At 41.7% G+C, this 16,573-nt stretch overlaps 1 protein-coding gene across 7 annotated transcripts in view; it reads right to left on the minus strand.

Moving 5' to 3' along the window:
• The window catches only part of LOC110972632 (NLR family CARD domain-containing protein 3-like), a 204,578-nt gene that overhangs the window by 6,326 nt on the left and 181,679 nt on the right, over positions 1-16,573 (minus strand). For 6 of the 7 annotated variants that reach the window (XM_051937945.1, XM_051937944.1, XM_051937950.1 and 3 more), the window contains 4 exons: positions 15,684-15,857; positions 6,440-6,480; positions 3,519-3,598; positions 102-157 (listed from right to left, as the gene is read on the minus strand). In XM_051937945.1, the coding sequence (XP_051793905.1) occupies positions 102-157; positions 3,519-3,598; positions 6,440-6,480; positions 15,684-15,857 (351 nt within the window). Of the gene's footprint in view, positions 1-101; positions 158-3,518; positions 3,599-5,454; positions 5,586-6,439; positions 6,481-15,683; positions 15,858-16,573 lie in introns of those variants that run through there. The other variant, XM_051937951.1, reaches the window with a different exon arrangement.

The raw sequence follows: 16,573 nt of genomic DNA on the forward strand, positions 1-16,573 counted from the left end.
CAGTAATATGGTTATCAGTGTATTTCAGAAGAAAATTTTGCTAAGAGTGACAGACTGAAAGGAGCTGAAACAGTGCAAAGTGATTTCAGTATGTTTATTACCTGTATGAGATTTGTTCAGACTCTGTTTGCATTTCAGGTGTGAAGATTGATGGAATCTGGAATTCAGAAACAAGCAACATGAGGTGTTTTATGACAAGTAACCAAGGTGTGTAAAGCCAACACATATTCCTGTCTGTCCACACTTTACCAAAGTGATGAGAAAATATGTAGTATATGACGACAAGATGACAAAACTGGCAGTGAAACAGTGTTGAAAAAATAAACATAGAATGTAAAACTGAAGTTTGATGCAGCTTGATATCAACTTATCTGCCTGGTGCTGCAGAGGAACCAAATTCTAACATCAATGAAACATAAATCTATCGAAGAATGAGTCCTTTGCAGTGTTTTTCTCCGTTTTCTTGCTTTTGGTACAACATTTATCTCCTGTTTCACTTTCCTTGTGGTTAAAGGCCTTGCAATAATGTCTCCTATTATTATCATTATTATTATTATTATTATTATTATTATTATCACCATTACTGTTGTTATTGAAACACATTCAGTGAATACATCTCATATGTTCATAATTATCAACATGAAGACAAAATGGAAACAAGCTGTGACTCTGAACATACAATAACAATCTATAGACCCCTAAGCACACCAGATCTAGTGGTCCTACAAATAACATTCATGAATCATTTTGGATTGTTGAAAAAGCAGAAAACTGGAACCTTGGAACCCTGCCATACACACATCAACTACTGATTCTACAGGCCTCAACATCGATCTTGTTTTATTTTATATTTTATTTTTCAAGGGCCAGTAATTAAAGATTTTTCCTCTGAGCCAGAAGGTCATTTATTTGGACCCCCTGGAATTTATTTTATCTGTTTCCTAACCAAATTTCATGGCTGTGGGGATTATATTGCTGGATATACTGAACCTTTAAAATGGCCTTATAGGAGAGATGTTTATTTATTTATTTTTTGAGGATGAAAATGGAAAAATATCCAGGCTTGAAACCAGACAAAACATAGTATTTTGTTCAGTTTTCAGTCCCAAAAAAACAAATATGTAAACTCTAAAATCCCTAAAATCTGAGACAGTGGAGCAACATCGCCGTCTGAAATGACATGAAGTGAACCATCAAACTACAACAGACATTTCCACAGAGATTGAGACACTGTAAAATGCAAATAAAAACAAATCACAAAGATTTAAACTGAAAACAGCACATAAAAGGCATAATGGAAAGAGGAATTTTACAGTTTTTTAAAAACAAATTTGTTCCTTCTGAATTTGTTGCCACCAACACGTTATAAAAAGTTTGGACAGGGGCAACAAAAGACTTTAAAGCTGTGCTGGAAAGATGTCTGCGTCCAGTACATGCATGGATTTTCCCAGAAAACACGGTACGAGTAAAAGAAATCCTTCTCAAGTGTAGGGATGGGCATCGTTTGGATTTTACTAATACTGATACTGCTTATCCATACTGGTACTTAATTGATATTCTTATTGATTCTCCTCTTTATAATTTGGTGCAGAAAATAAAGACATGAAAAGAAAAGCTTTGAAAAAGAAATAGGTTGTTGTTGCCACAAACTGGGCAACTCAGTGTCTTGTACGACTTCTCATTGACTCTGGCCATTCAAATGTCCTTTGACAAATTATTTCCACAAACTTACAGAACCTCCTGTGTGACTTATCATGCAGCTGCTCCTTAGAATGAGCTGCACAAACTAAGTGAGCTGTATAATTTGGTAACAAAACAGAAGGACTTCTCCTTGAAGCAAACAAATGGTTAACAAAGAAAAAATAACCAGAACAAATGAGAGGAGAACTTAAGACTTTTGCTCCTGTATTATACATCCCACCCACCAACAGTGTTTGTTAAAGAACTCTTCCCCTGCTGTGGAGAAAACTCTGTCTGATGTTGTTGAGGAGGCCTGAACACAACTTCATCATTTACTTAGCAGACCTACATGCAGCTGTCTGACAGACCTAAACTCTTTAGACTCCACTGCAGTGAATGGGTTCTAAGTGTTCCACCATAAATTTCTCATCAGAACAACAAAGCAGTGTCATTCCTCATCACCTGACCCCGGTAGCTTCCTCATTGTTAGGGTACGGTTGTGGTCTACATGAGCATGAACTAACATTGTACAGTACATACCACAAATATTAATAACTGCATCATTTGTCAAGAAACCTTATGGTACTGAAGTATTGACCCAATCCCATAGTGGTACCAATTAATATTGTTGTGGAAAAAATTATATAGTTCAGCCATGATCGATCGATGTATGAATGAAAACTCTGAGGAGTCCAGAAGTGCGTTTGTCCGTTTATTGATGCATCAAAAAGAGACAGGCAGCTTGCAGCAAAGAGGAACTGCAAGTGCGCCAAAAAAGGAGAAACACTCTATTCTTATAGGTTCAGTTGTACATGCACACCCATAGAGAATTCATTATCTGCCTGGTTGCAGACGTTGTTTTTTCCTAAAACATTGCAAATCTCAGAATGTACAGTCACCCCACTCGCCCCCCTTAGGTAGAAACTTCCTGTGGTTTATCAACCGCCACAAAACCAGAAGTGTAAGCATAAAATGGGGAAGGATGAGCATTAAGTGATACCAAGAGCTGGATTCAGTGGATGGTGACATTTACCATTTGGGGTGTCTTGAGGAACAAACACAGACACAGCATCTTGGCTAGGTCACAGAGAGTTCAACAGTATCAAAGGTTCAACTGTACTTGTCACGTAGCAAGAGGCTTAGGAATCTTATTTCCTCATTTATAGATGTCAAGCAGTAACAAAATTTGTGTATTTTAAAATATCAAAGCAGCTTTGAATAATAAGGCTTCAAATAATAAAATTTCCATTACAATATCAGAACGGGCTGCTCAGCGGCGTAGTGGTTAGCACTTTCGTCTTGCAGCAAGAAGATCCCCGGTTCAAATCCCGGTCTGGGCCTGGGATCTTTCTGCATGGAGTTTGCATGTTCTCCCTGTGCATGTGTGGGTTTTCTCCGGGTACTCCGGCTTCCTCCCACAGTCCAAAAACATGCTGAGGTTAAGTGGTTACTCTAAATTGCCCGTAGTTGTTAATGTGAGTGTGAGTGTTTGTCTGTATATGTAGCCCTGTGGCAGACTGGTGACCTGTCCAAGGTGTCTCCTGCCTTCACCCAAGTCAGCTGGGATAGACTCCAGCACCCCCCATGACCCCAGTGAGGATAAAGCGGTGTATAGAGGATGGATGGATATCAGAACGTGGTACCCATCCCTAAGTGTCAGAGTATTTTAGACAGAGACCATCAATGTGTGTCTGTAATCTGGAAGCTCTGCAAACTGGAAATGGCTGATGACACCAGAGCTACTGCTACATGACTATCTGAGCTGTTATCTGTGACCTGCTGTACGTTGAGCCCTGAAAACTGTCTGAAATATCAGTGTAAAGTCATTTTTCTCTCACCTTCATCAGCTCTGGGTCGTCCTCAGAAAGGTCTGGCTTTGTGTCGGCTGTGTTTGGCTCCAGTTTAACGTCAGAGACACCTGATGGAAGAACACCAACAGCATCAGAAACCTGACTGGACACATGGAAGTATCTGCTGAGGAGTTGTTTCCAACCATCATATTTATTAGGTTGTGCATTAGGATGCATTAGGTTCAGAGGTAAAACAGTGTGGTTGCAGGTCTCCCTCTGTTATTTCAGACCAAACTCTGTCCTTAGTGGAGCCACACAGTGTTCCTGTAGACCTGCTATCTGACTGGGTAGGTAGGGGTCTGTGCTAAGTTTGTGTCTGGGGTCCATGCTCATGATCATCCATGCTTCAGGCCTGATCTGTCCCCAATATCCTCCACCCCTCCACCAGATGACCTCACACCCTCCCACCTGACCCCCACATCCATCCACTCTTCTTCATGTTCCCATTACATCTTCACCTGTCGACACAATGAGCCGCTTATGATCTCATCAGTGCTATAGTTGTTCATGCTGTTATTCCAGTCACATGTAGTTGTAACCAAAAGTTTTCATACACTTGTAAAGACCTGTCAATCTTGAGTTTCCAATTATTCCTAGAATTCTTTTTTTTTATGATGGAATGATTGAATCACATGAAGCTTTGTCACAAAAACAACATATTTTTGGTTCTTGCACAGCTTTATTAAAGGTCTTCTGTAAATATGACAAAATCAAAAATATACATACAGCACCTTGAATTATCAGTGCTGATGATGTAGAAAGTTGTGTTACTTAAACTAGTCAGGATAGTGACTTGGAGCCATTTCAAAGCAGCTTCAGATCCAGAATCATCTGTTTGTCAGAATAAAGTTCATGGTCCAGTTGTGTTACTGCCACCATCATGAAGAAAACACAAACTATCACCTGCTGCTGAGAGACCATTGGTCAGGATGGTCAAGAGTCAACCAAGAATCATCAGAAAGCAGGTCTGAATGAATGAGAAGCTGCTGGAACACAGCTGTCAGTGTTCACAGGGTTCTAGAGGATCCATGAAGAACGTACACCTACTCTACAAGCAGAACCTTAAAGCTCCACAAGTCTGTTGCTGATCACATGGACAAAGAAAAGGCCTTCTGAAGGAAAGTTCTGTGGTCAGATGGAAGAAAAATTTAAGGTGAGGCCTTTAACCCCAAGAACACCAAACCTACCATCAAGCATGGTGGTGGCAGTATTATACTCTGTGGAACTGGAACTTTACACAAAGTAAATGAAATAATGAAGAAGGCTAGCCTAGCCGCACTAGACAACCCACGGCAACGAATTTAATTCTCTGCCAGGGTGGGTCTAGTTACCCTCCATCAGGCTCGAGGTTGGATTCTCCTAAAACTGGCCGGACCAATCACCATGAAGTGTAGAGTCAGAAGGCGGGCGTAACTAAGTGATGACAGAGGCGCGACGATTCTGACCGAAACAACCGGCGCACAATAAACAGTTATCTTTCGACTCGGCTTTGGCCACAGCCCTTAAAGATTTGAAGCTAAAATTCAACTTGAAAGATAAACAAAGTACGGCACTGAAGTGTTACATTGAGAAGAAAGACGTATTTGGACTTATGCCGACAGGATATGGCAAATCCTTAATATACCAGTTGGCTCTGCTGGTTGGGAAGCTAATGGGACTTAGCCACAATCCGGCGCTCTAGGAACTACGTCAGCCTATTCGTTGTGCTGATTGGTTGTATACCTACTCAATTGCTGCAGAGTGATTTGATAGACAACCTTTTAGCCCGCCTCCCTCCCTGTCGAGCGTTCCTAGACCCTTGTGTCTTCAGAGCTGGGTCTAGCGCGGCTAGGCTAGAAGAAGGCGGATTACCTCCACATTCTTCAGGAGAACCTAAAACCATCAGCAGAAGGTTGATCTTGGACACAGTTGGATGTTTCAACAAGACAATGAAGCCAAACACACATCAGACGTGGTAAAGAAATGGTTCCATCAGGATAGAATGAAGGTTCTAGAATGAAGGTTCTAGACTGGTCTCCTCAAAGTCCTGACTTAAACCCATCAAGAACCTGTGGACTGATGAAGAAACAAGTCTGAGTCAGAAAGACAACAAATTTAGTTGAACTGAACCTATTCTGTCCAGAGGAGTCAAAGATAAACCAGAAGCTTTTGGACCAAAACTAAAAACACTTAATTGCTGTGAAAATGAACAATAATAGCATTATTAGCATTTCTTTTTGTATATTTTTGACCAAGCAGGTGTTGACATGTTTTCAGCAAACCCACAATAAATCCATAAAAAAGCTAAATACAGGGCTGTTTTCTTTTTGCAAAGACACATGTTTTAATGATTTCATCACAGAAAATTCAGATTTCTAGGAGTCGCTGGAAACTCCAGACTGTCATGACATGCATGGTTCTTACAGATGCATCTAAAGGTTTGTTCCAACTGCAGGATCACAGTTTGATCAGCTGTGGTGTTTTATCTGGAGTGCTTCCGTTTTTGAAAATCATGTAGCTCTGTTAAATCATGATAAGATATGGAGTTGATCATCACAACAGAGGAGACAACACATCAGATACACAACATTTTTTGTCTGCTAATTAAATGTTTTTACATCACCCTTAACAATTCTGAATATATTTTAATTAACCTTCCTTATATTTGAACAGTAAAACTTCCAATAATCTCTTTTTGAAGTAGTTAAGTGTCATGTTAAATGATGTCTTGGTGTGAGCCTCTGCATGATTTAGTAACTAATAAGATCAAATTAATCAGAAATAATTCATTGCCCTTCAGAAAGTCATTTAAGATGTGTTTCTTTCAGCATGTGCAGATGCCCAAGAACAGTCTATTATTTATTATATAAGTATTAATGTGATGAAGTGAACACATGATCATTTAGTTTCATTGATGACTTTGTACTCACAGGTTTTGTTTCTGGAAGTTTCAAACACTCTGCCGTCGATTCTGCAGCGACAAGCACATAAACAGCAAAGTAAGTGAGAAATAGTCAGACTTTTCTTGAGGTTAGCTTCATTAAACCAAACAGTGACGATTCCATCAGTCTGTCTCATCATGCTGAACATCAACAAATTCTGTTTCAGTAGACCTGTTTCACGGGTTAGTCCGCCAACTTGACACCACAATTATCTTGCGTTTCATGCTCATATCTTATGCTGTCTTCCATGTTAAACATCCCCAGCATAACAGTGCAGTTTTCTGCAGGTTTTAACACCGAGCAGGGCAATAAGCAAACAGAAAACAATAAAATATCTGACCAAATAACCAACAAAGTTTGATCCAGGGCACAACATAAATACACATCAGAATGGTAAATAAAATAAAGTAAATGCAAACGAACACAATCATACACAATATTTATTTTATTATTACTCTGCCAAGAAACGCGGCAGTTATGTGACGATTGGCGTACGTTTGTCTGTGAATCTGTCTGTTAGCAACATTACTCAAAAACGCACCAACGGATTTGGATGAAATGTTCAGGGAAGGTCAGAAATGACACAAGGACCAAGTGATTAGATTCTGGCAGTGATATGGCTTATAGTCTGGATCCACAGATTTGTTGAGGATTTTCCATTGTGAGATTTAGCGTTCAGCACACAAATGAACGCTGTGTCAGTTACCTGCTGATGATCACATGATTGCGATCAGACTACAAATTCACCATTGCCGATTTATTGGAAGTGATCCAAGGAACAAATGATTAACTTGTGGAGGTGTTTCCGAGTCCCATCAATTCCAGCTGCAGGCTACATATTTAGGTCAGGCGATTCAGGCCCCATCCACACGAAGACAAAACGCTTCACAGTTTCAAAAACGATCACCATAAAGACGAAGGCGTCTCAGAAAATGTGTGCATCTACATGAATGCACTCGATACGCATGGAAACGCTGTAAAACACATGCCAGACCTCTAGGGGCGCTGTAACGATATGACGGAAACACGCACAAACAGAAGAAAAAACAGTGGGCATGCGCACTTGCGGCAAAAGTTGTAAACAGAGATAATTGTTTGTTCAACTCGGTGGTGATTGAGAAGAAGATTTTGCTGCATCAGGGATAGTAGGGTCACTAGCTTCATCAGCACATTTGCTACACTGTACGCTGCCATTGTTGTTGTCGTTGCCGCGTGTGGCGCATGCGTCTCAATGAAGATACGAAACTATGATGCAAGCGTATCTGAAAAGCAGCGGAGAGCCAGTAAACACGGAGCTCCGTATACGGCATTTCAAAATCTTTCCACTCTGGAACCTGGTTTCAAAAATGATCGTCCACAGACCCCCAAAACGCCGTCTTCATGTGAATGATAGGCAGATTCGGCAAGAAACTTATGCGTTCAGACCTTGGTTTGTCTTCGTGTGGATGGGGCCTCAGTATCTGTCCATAACATACACATGCAGAACACACACCTGTGTTCAGCACAAGGTCAGGGAATGAACAGTCTTGGTGGAGTACTGCGCTCTCTGAGTGCTTTTCTTGTTGATATACATTTTTAGGCTTTATAAACCCTCTCCACACACATCACAGCAGCTATATATATATATATATATATATATATATATACATATATATGTATGTATATATATATATATATATATATATATATATATATATATATACATATATATGTATGTATATATATAAACCCACCTACAAAAATCTGAAGAAAACTTACTTACTGGCATGAATTTCAATCAAGTTTATTCTGCCTCTTATAACAGCAGACAAAGTGGAGTCTACACTGATTCATAAGAGCCTACTCTTCACTTTAAATGACATAATAGTTGACTCAGAAGGCAGATACATTATTATCCAGGCAACTATTGTCAGGGCTCCCTCCTCACCCCCATCCTTCCCACCTGACATCCCCAAATATCCCTTTCCCATCTGCTTTTCTCCCCCCTCTCCTGTTTCCTCTGCCCTGCCTGTCCCTCATCCACTCTTCTGCCCTGCCTATCCCTCATCCACTCTTCTGCCCTGCCTGTCTCTCATCCACTCCTCTGCCCTGCCTGTCTCATCTGCTCCTCTGGCCTGTCTATTTTCCATCCGCTCCTCTGTCCTCTGCAGCTCGGTGCCTGAGTGGAGTCTAGCTTCTCCAGCTGACTCCACTCAGGCAATCAACTCTCTCCACGTCTCCCGGGCAGCTGACAACCATTTCACTAATCACTCACTCTGCAATAAAGACCGGCTCAACCTTCCACTCCCTGCCAGAGTATTGAACAAGCAACCATGCAGTTCGGTTTGGTCTCTAGCCGCCTTAGCAGTTTCTGTTTTTGAGTTCTGCCGTGTTTTTTAACGTTGTGTTTCTCCTGCTTTTGTTTAGTTCGGCTGCCCGGGAACCCCCACTCCTGCCTGGATCCCCCACTCCTGCCTGGACCCCCACTCCTGCCTGGAACCCCCCACTCCTGCCTGGGCCCCCCACTCCTGCCTGGACCCCCCACTCCTGCCTGGAACCCCCACTCCTGCTTGGATCCCCCACTCCTGCCTGGATCCCCCACTCCTGCCTGGATCCCCCACTCCTGCCTGGACCCCCCACTCCTGCCTGGGCCCCCCACTCCTGCCTGGACCCCCCACTCCTGCCTGGACCCCCGCTCCTGCCTGGACCCCCACTCCTGCCTGGATCCCCCCACTCCTGCCCGGAGCTCCCCGCTCCTACGCCCTGGTTTTCCCCCACCTAGCCACCATCTTCACCCCACACAATAAACCATTTGCACTCAGCCAGCCCTGGTAGTGTGGTTCTCTGCTCTGGTCCACCAGCTCAGTTCGTGACAACTATATTCAATAAAGAATTGATTGGGAATTTGTACGCCCCTAATAATGATGATCCGGCCTTTTATCATTCATTTTTCTCTCAACTATCTGACTTAACAGCAAACTCAACTGTTACCATTGGAGGAGACTTCAACACAGTCCTAAATCCATCAGTAGATCGCTCCAATAACACAACACGTACAAGGCAATCACAATCTGCTGAAGTAATAGAGGAATATATGGATGATTTTGGCCTTGGCGACAGCTGGAGACTAAAAAATCCAACAAAGAAGGAATTCACCTTCCATTCCTCGGTGCATCGATCATTTTCAAGAATTTATTTTTTTCTTACAAATAATTCTATTACCGAGAAAATTTCTACAAGAATACACCCCGTTATTATCAGCGACCATGCACCAGTCTCCCTCTCCTTACAAACTGACCTCACCTTTAAACCACCTCCTACATGGCGTTTTAACATCTCACTGTTAAAAGATGAAGAGTTCGATAAGATCATAAGGAGAGAGTGGGCAGACTATTTGGAAATGAATGACTCCCCAAACTCATCTCCATCTTTACTCTGGGAAGCAGGGAAAGCAGTACTTAGAGGTAAAATTATATCATATTCATCTTATAAAAAGAAACAAGATCAAAAATTAGAAAAAGATCTGGAAGATAAAATTAAACAACTAACTGATGAATATACAACAAACCAAAATAATCAGATATGGACTGAATTACAAAATACAAAAATACAGCTAAATGAGATGTTATCCAAAAGGACCGAGTTCATAATACAACAACTGAGATACAACAACTTTGAGCATAATAACAAATCAGGTAAATTTCTTGCAAACCAACTCCAACACAATCGGGAAAAATCTCTGATAACAGCGATAAAAGGGACAACTGGTGAGTATACGCAATCACCAGAAGAAATTAATCATATTTTCTACAATTATTATAGGAATCTGTATTCAGAAAATAACAAACCCAACCCTGAGCATATTGAGGCATTTCTCAGTAGTTTAAATATGCCTCAGTTATCTACTGAACATAAAAATATCCTAGATGCTCCACTGTCCATAAATGAGCTGTCCAGTGCTCTAGACAGTATGCCTAATGGTAAGGCACCAGGTCCAGACGGTTTTCTGAAGCACTTCTGGTCAACGCTGGCTCCACTGTTTTTTAGATTAGTAACAGAAATTAAAACCAGCGGTCACATACGGCCTCATATGAACACAGCAGCAATTAAACTTTTATTAAAACCAGATAAAGACCCGACCCTTCCGTCAAGTTATCGCCCGATATCACTAATTAACACCGACATTAAAATTATTGCAAAGGCCTTGGCATCGAGACTGGAGACAGTAATTTCAACAATTATTCATAATGATCAAACCGGCTTTATTAAAGGTCGACACTCTACCAACAACGTAAGAAGGCTCTTAAATTTGATTAACATGTCACAGCGGCAGGACAAAAAGGCAGTTATCATATCGTTGGATGCAGAAAAAGCCTTTGACAAAGTTAACTGGTCCTTCCTCTTTGCTGTTCTAAATAAGCTTGGCTTTTTAGAGTCATTTATTCACTGGGTGTCAGCACTATATGATTCTCCCAAAGCTACTGTCACCACTAATGGAATCGCCTCAAAGAGTGGTCGTGGGGGAAGTGGGGCTGTGGGCCGGTGGGGCGCCGTGGGGGTCTGCTATGGCCCGTCCTGCTGCGCGGGCCTTGGGGCTCTGGCTGTGTCGGGGGGTCGCTCCGGGCTCCTGGGCTGGGTCTCCGCTCGGTGGCTCCTGCGGGGGGGCTGGGTGGACCTCCTTGGGCTGGAGGGGACAGCTCCCTCCTTTTGGTGGAGGTTTTCATGCATGTCAGACCCACCACACCGGCACCTACCAAAACTCAATAGAGTTTGTTCCTCCGGTTGCTGAGTCAGTGGAGGTTGCTGGGTTAGTGTCTGTGGATCTCACTCTGCTCTATCTATCCTTCTTGTGGTCTCCTGACATCTTCATGATTGATCCAGTTGGGATTCTGTCATATCTGGTGTTTGTGAAGGGTCTTAGATTTGTAACTGGTTTTAAGGTGTGAATTAAAGAGCACAAATAAATATTATCCACCTTTTCTCTCAGAACACTGTCTATGCCTCACCTTTCTGTCTGTCCTGTGTTTGTTTTATGTTTCACTTGGGTGTGCACAGCCCTCAATGGCATAATGCAGGAAACAGCTTGAAATAAACATGATAGGTTAATTTGCCATGAGGGCCGGTGATGGTCACAGTCACAAAGAAGAAAAGAATTGCATGAAGCTTAAGTAATGACACCATGGCTGGTTGGTGTCATTTTTGAGCGGATTTGCAGACAAAAAAAAAAAGGACAAAAGAAAAAAGAAGAAAAAAGAGAAGAGAAAAAATATTCTTTTAATGTTTTATTTCTTATTTCAAATTATTATTTTTATATATTTTATATTGTTTTCGATTTTTTAGGCTAGAAAATGCTTATTTTATTGCAAAAATAATTAAGATAATGTAGCGATGGCAGCACTGGTAGCTATGACTGAACTGTGCTGCAATGCACCATGGGAGTTCGGGGTGATGGGGGTTTAAATGTCGTGGTTTATGTTAGTGTTACAGTGTTAGTCTTTGAGTTTTATTGTGCTTTTGTGGTTTAGTCAGCCTAGTTAGTTTGGTTAAGTGTTATGTTGGCAGGACCATGAGTGTAAAGTGTCTTTGATGACTTCCTGTCACATTTTCAGTCATGTCAGGGTCTCAGTGTCAAAATAAAAGCATCTGACAGTTGCATAGTGAATAAAAAGAAGATCGCCATTCTTTGGCGTCATTCCTTTATGCAGCTTGCTACAAAAATATAGGAAAATATCAGTACTGCAAAATTCCACGATGTAGCAAAAACTCTGCGATACAGTGAGACCATGAAAAGTGACCGCCATATGGCGAGTGAGCATAGGCGTCAGTTTAGGGGGGGACAGTGGGGATGTGTCCCCCCCACTTTTTGTCAGGGGTCATTTTGTCTCCACCTCATTCAAATTCTTCACATGTAAGCCGTTGTAACCCCAGTTATTTTCAGCAGTGTAGAAAATTCCGACGCTCCTGAACGCACCATCCGCACTTGGCCGAGAGTTGCACAGACACGCAGCACACCTTCGTGAGGTTAAAAAAAAACCGTGCAGATACTAAATTTGCGCCTGTGCCAAGTGGAAGCTCCGACCCAGGGTGTGCATTTCCATCTGACAATGGCTGTGGTGAGTTTGAAAACTTGTTTGCTTGTTTAACCCTGTGATTATTATATTTAATAAATATATGCAAGGGGGGGCGTTTGTTTTGTTTTGACGAGTAGATGTCTTTGAATAGCTACACTGAACACGCTATCATACCAAATGTACTAATGGTACAATTTGCTCTGTCAGGAAAATGTGCATTATTCCTGATACATTTATACCAAATCCAGTTAGAATATGGGATGCCAGATGAATTTCAGCACTTTTGGAACAACATTTTGAAGCTGTTCGGCCTCATCTTAGCAATACCTCAGTCGGGATGGAGCAGAGCTGACGTTAATTATCACTAATAATCATCGTCCCTGGGATAGCACCACGTGGTGCTACTGAAACTAAAGAAGCTACTCTTTGTATAAAGTCACCTGCTCTGGCAGCTCTTTGTTTATTTCTGTTGAACTCTGCTTCTAAACAAATAAAATAATGGAAAAACACACCTGAGATTGATGGTTTTCTGTGTTTCACGTACCTCGAATGTTCAATAATGTCTTTATTTGTGTCAATGGTAAGGTTACCCTTTTAATATATTTCTTTAATGGTGCCAGAGCATTTTAACCATGGCATTTCTGCGTTGTGAAAAAAGCTCTGATATCGGTTGCTTTTCTTTTTGACATGTTCATTGGGCATTTGCTGAGATTTTATTAATGAAAGAAGGCAAAAGAATGAATGGCCGCACGCCGGTCGTTTAGTAAGCGGTAAACACAACGTAGCAGAATCGAACTCTTCCAAGAAACACCACAGAAGAAGAGGAGGTCATGACCCGGATTATCCATCCATGGCAGAATTTCACTTGAATTAATAAAGAAAATAATCGTAATTATAATAAATGTTTCCAGTCTACAAACAAGAAAGGTAATAAAATAAGGCTTCATATTGTGATATTTTCTTCTTCTGCTGCTTATTTACTGGGTTTTTGCTTCAATTTGAGTTGAGTTTGAGTCATGAGACAGATTTATCGTGGTGGCTTTTTTGGAGAGCTGCTATCTGTGTTTTTGTAATTTTTCCTTTTACTCCTTGAGTTCTTTGTACTAAAACGGTTTGATTTGAGTGGGAATGGCTGGTTAGGCTTAAAGTCAATATTCTCCCGGTCCCGGATATACGATGCAGTTTGAATGGGTTGTCATGGTAACAGCTTGTGCTCCGATGTTACTCCAGCTATGGTCCTCAGTGATCCCTGGTTTATTCTTTTGTATTCAAAATGGCTTAACCTTTATCTTATTTGCGATGAAGAGAGTTGAGTGGGGGCTGCTCAGTGGAGTAGTGGTTAGCACTTTCGCCTTGCAGCAAGAAGATCCCGGTTCAAATCCCGGCCTGGGCCTGGGATCTTTCTGCATGGAGTTTGCATGTTCTCCCTGAGCATGCATGGGTTTCCTCCGGGCACTCCGGCTTCCTCCCACAGTCCAAAAATTTGCTTAATTGCTTACGCTAAATTGCCCGTAGGTGTGAATGCGAGTGTGATTGTTCATCTATGTATGTAGCCCTGTGACAGACTGGTGACCTGTCCAGGGTGTCCCCTGCCTTCGCCCGAGTCAGCTGGGATAGACTCCAGCACCCCCCACGACCCTAGTGAGGATAAAGTGGTATATAGAGGATGGATGGAGAATTGAGTGGTTCGTTTATGTGCTGTCCTTAAGCTGTAAATCCTGTTGAGATGTAGGTGGTCTATTTGACATGCTGATTTCAACATCGTTAGGGGTTCGTAATTCATGTAAAAGTGTCGGCACAGCTCTCAAGCGGGTTTTATTCAATACATGACAATTACTTAAAACATGAAATAACTCTTAAGCATTTTATAGTAGCATACCAAAAGCAACATCAGTTACAGTCATCATCCCAAGCACTTCTCAAAAGTCCCTTTTGCCAGTCTCCACCCCCCCCCCACTTTCAAAAACAAACTGACACCCTTGCGAGTGACCACTGTACTACTTTCACAACCTTATTGGCTACAGTAGTAGCTGCCCATGCCGGCTGGAGAGGCACCAGTTCAGTCCAGTTATCATCAAACACTCACACAAATGCCACCACATAAAATTTCACTGGAACACTCAGAAAATGGTTGTCTATGTGTTTGGAGCTCTCCCATGTCTGTGCTGGTTTGCTGCTTCATCTCCTCTGCAGACTCATCCAGCAGTACAGACTCAGCAGTGGATCTACTCAAAGCTCTTCCCTACAGTCTCATTTCACCATCGTGGCTCCAGTCTGTCAGCCATCACCAGCCTTATGCTTCCAATAACCCACCTAGCTCCATCACCTGTGATGTTTTAAGCCAGCCTGCATCATCCATTAACCCTTTAAGCTTCAGTCAATTCCAGCCGTTTTCAGTACAAAAAATCGCTAATATTCTATTTTTAAATAAAAAAAATTACGAAAAATACAGGGAATATTGGACGGGCATCACGAGGTGCATTTCCTTGAAAATGACCGATTCGGGGATTTTATACGACTTCAGGACATGTTTTGGACAAAACAGTTTACTGGCTTGTGTCGTCTGGATGTAAAAGGTTGGATTATGGCCGTTTTTTGTGGAATCTTTTTTTGTGTGTGTAGTAATGAACCCAGAAATGTGAGTCGCGCTGTGTGCGTTGAAGCCGTGTACAGAGAACGGATGGATGAATATTTGTTTTTGTCGGACAAATGTGTTTTTCTCACCCGCTGTGGTAATCGCATCTGAAAGTGGTTTATACCGGCGGATTCATGAGAATCTAAGCTTTCCATCGGCGTATAGTGTTTGTATAATCGTGTTTGCAGCCGTCGGACATTCTTGAAATTCCTATGCAAATTAGTAGGTGTACCGCCGGCGGTACACCTACGACGCACTGAAGCGTAAAGGGTTAACTAACCATCTGGATACACTCATCACTTTTACTCCATGTCCTGTCCTCTCTCAGATCACCACAATCTGACCCTCTCCAGCCAGCCTTTGTCCTTTTTGAAATCTATTCCAAGCAACCTTCCTCAACCAGCTTAACATCTGTGAATTTTATGAGAAAAATGGTTAGAGAGAACCAACACACTTCATCTGAATGGAGGTGATGCTTTAACAGTCAGTTTTATTATCTGTAGCTGAAAATACCCTCATGTAGCAGAATTTAGACATGATGTCTGACCTCAGAGTCTTCAGGATGCAGTCTGGACTCTCCAGAAGAGCCTTCAGATGTTTCACTGATGAATCCTTCAGGTTGTTCCCGCTCAGGTCCAGATGTTCCAGATGTGAGGGGTTGGACTTCAGAGCTGAGACCAGAGAATCACAGCTGGTCGCTGACAAAAAGCAGTTCTCCAATCTGAATAAAGAATAAAAGATGTGAGTTGAGGAGACAAAGTTCCTGATTGAAATCATTCAGAGTTTCATTATGCCTTCAGAGCTACAGAAATCTGGATTTCTTTTTTTGAAATTCTCTTTTTCTTTGAATCAAAAAGGCAAATTACTACGATTCCAAACATGTCGTATTTACAGCAACAAAGACAATGTTGTCTTTCCAATATTTTCATTCTTTACATCACTCTTTTTGATGCAGAACAACAACAGAACGGGGAGCCAGACATTTGTAGTCATCTTCACAACATTTGAGAGAGAAAAAATGAAATAAAAAGATTTTAGACAAAGGTGCTGACAGGTGAAGAGATTCTTCTACTCACTGACTTCTATCAGCTCAGCACAGAGAACTTTAAGGACACTTTAGCTTTGACTCTGGACTCAGTCTGGACTTTATGACTCCCTGCTACATTTAAAAAGAAAAACTAGGCATCATATACATAAGAAGAAAGGCTCATCTCCCTTCCTGATTCAATCAGCTTCAATATGGAATAATCCAAGTTTAAAAATAGGAGCAAAGGTGTTCTTTTGGAAAGACTGGCATGCTGGGGGGATCCAGTTTCTTGGATGTCTCTCCCAGAACAACACCCTGAGAACATTGGATGAACTGAGAGAGCTCTACAATATCAGAGGAGAGACTTCTGGAGATTCCTGCAGCTTAGAGACTGTCTATCTAAGAAAACC

The sequence above is a fragment of the Acanthochromis polyacanthus genome, chromosome 17, assembly GCF_021347895.1.
Source record: "Acanthochromis polyacanthus isolate Apoly-LR-REF ecotype Palm Island chromosome 17, KAUST_Apoly_ChrSc, whole genome shotgun sequence".
Lineage (NCBI taxonomy): Eukaryota > Metazoa > Chordata > Actinopteri > Pomacentridae > Acanthochromis > Acanthochromis polyacanthus.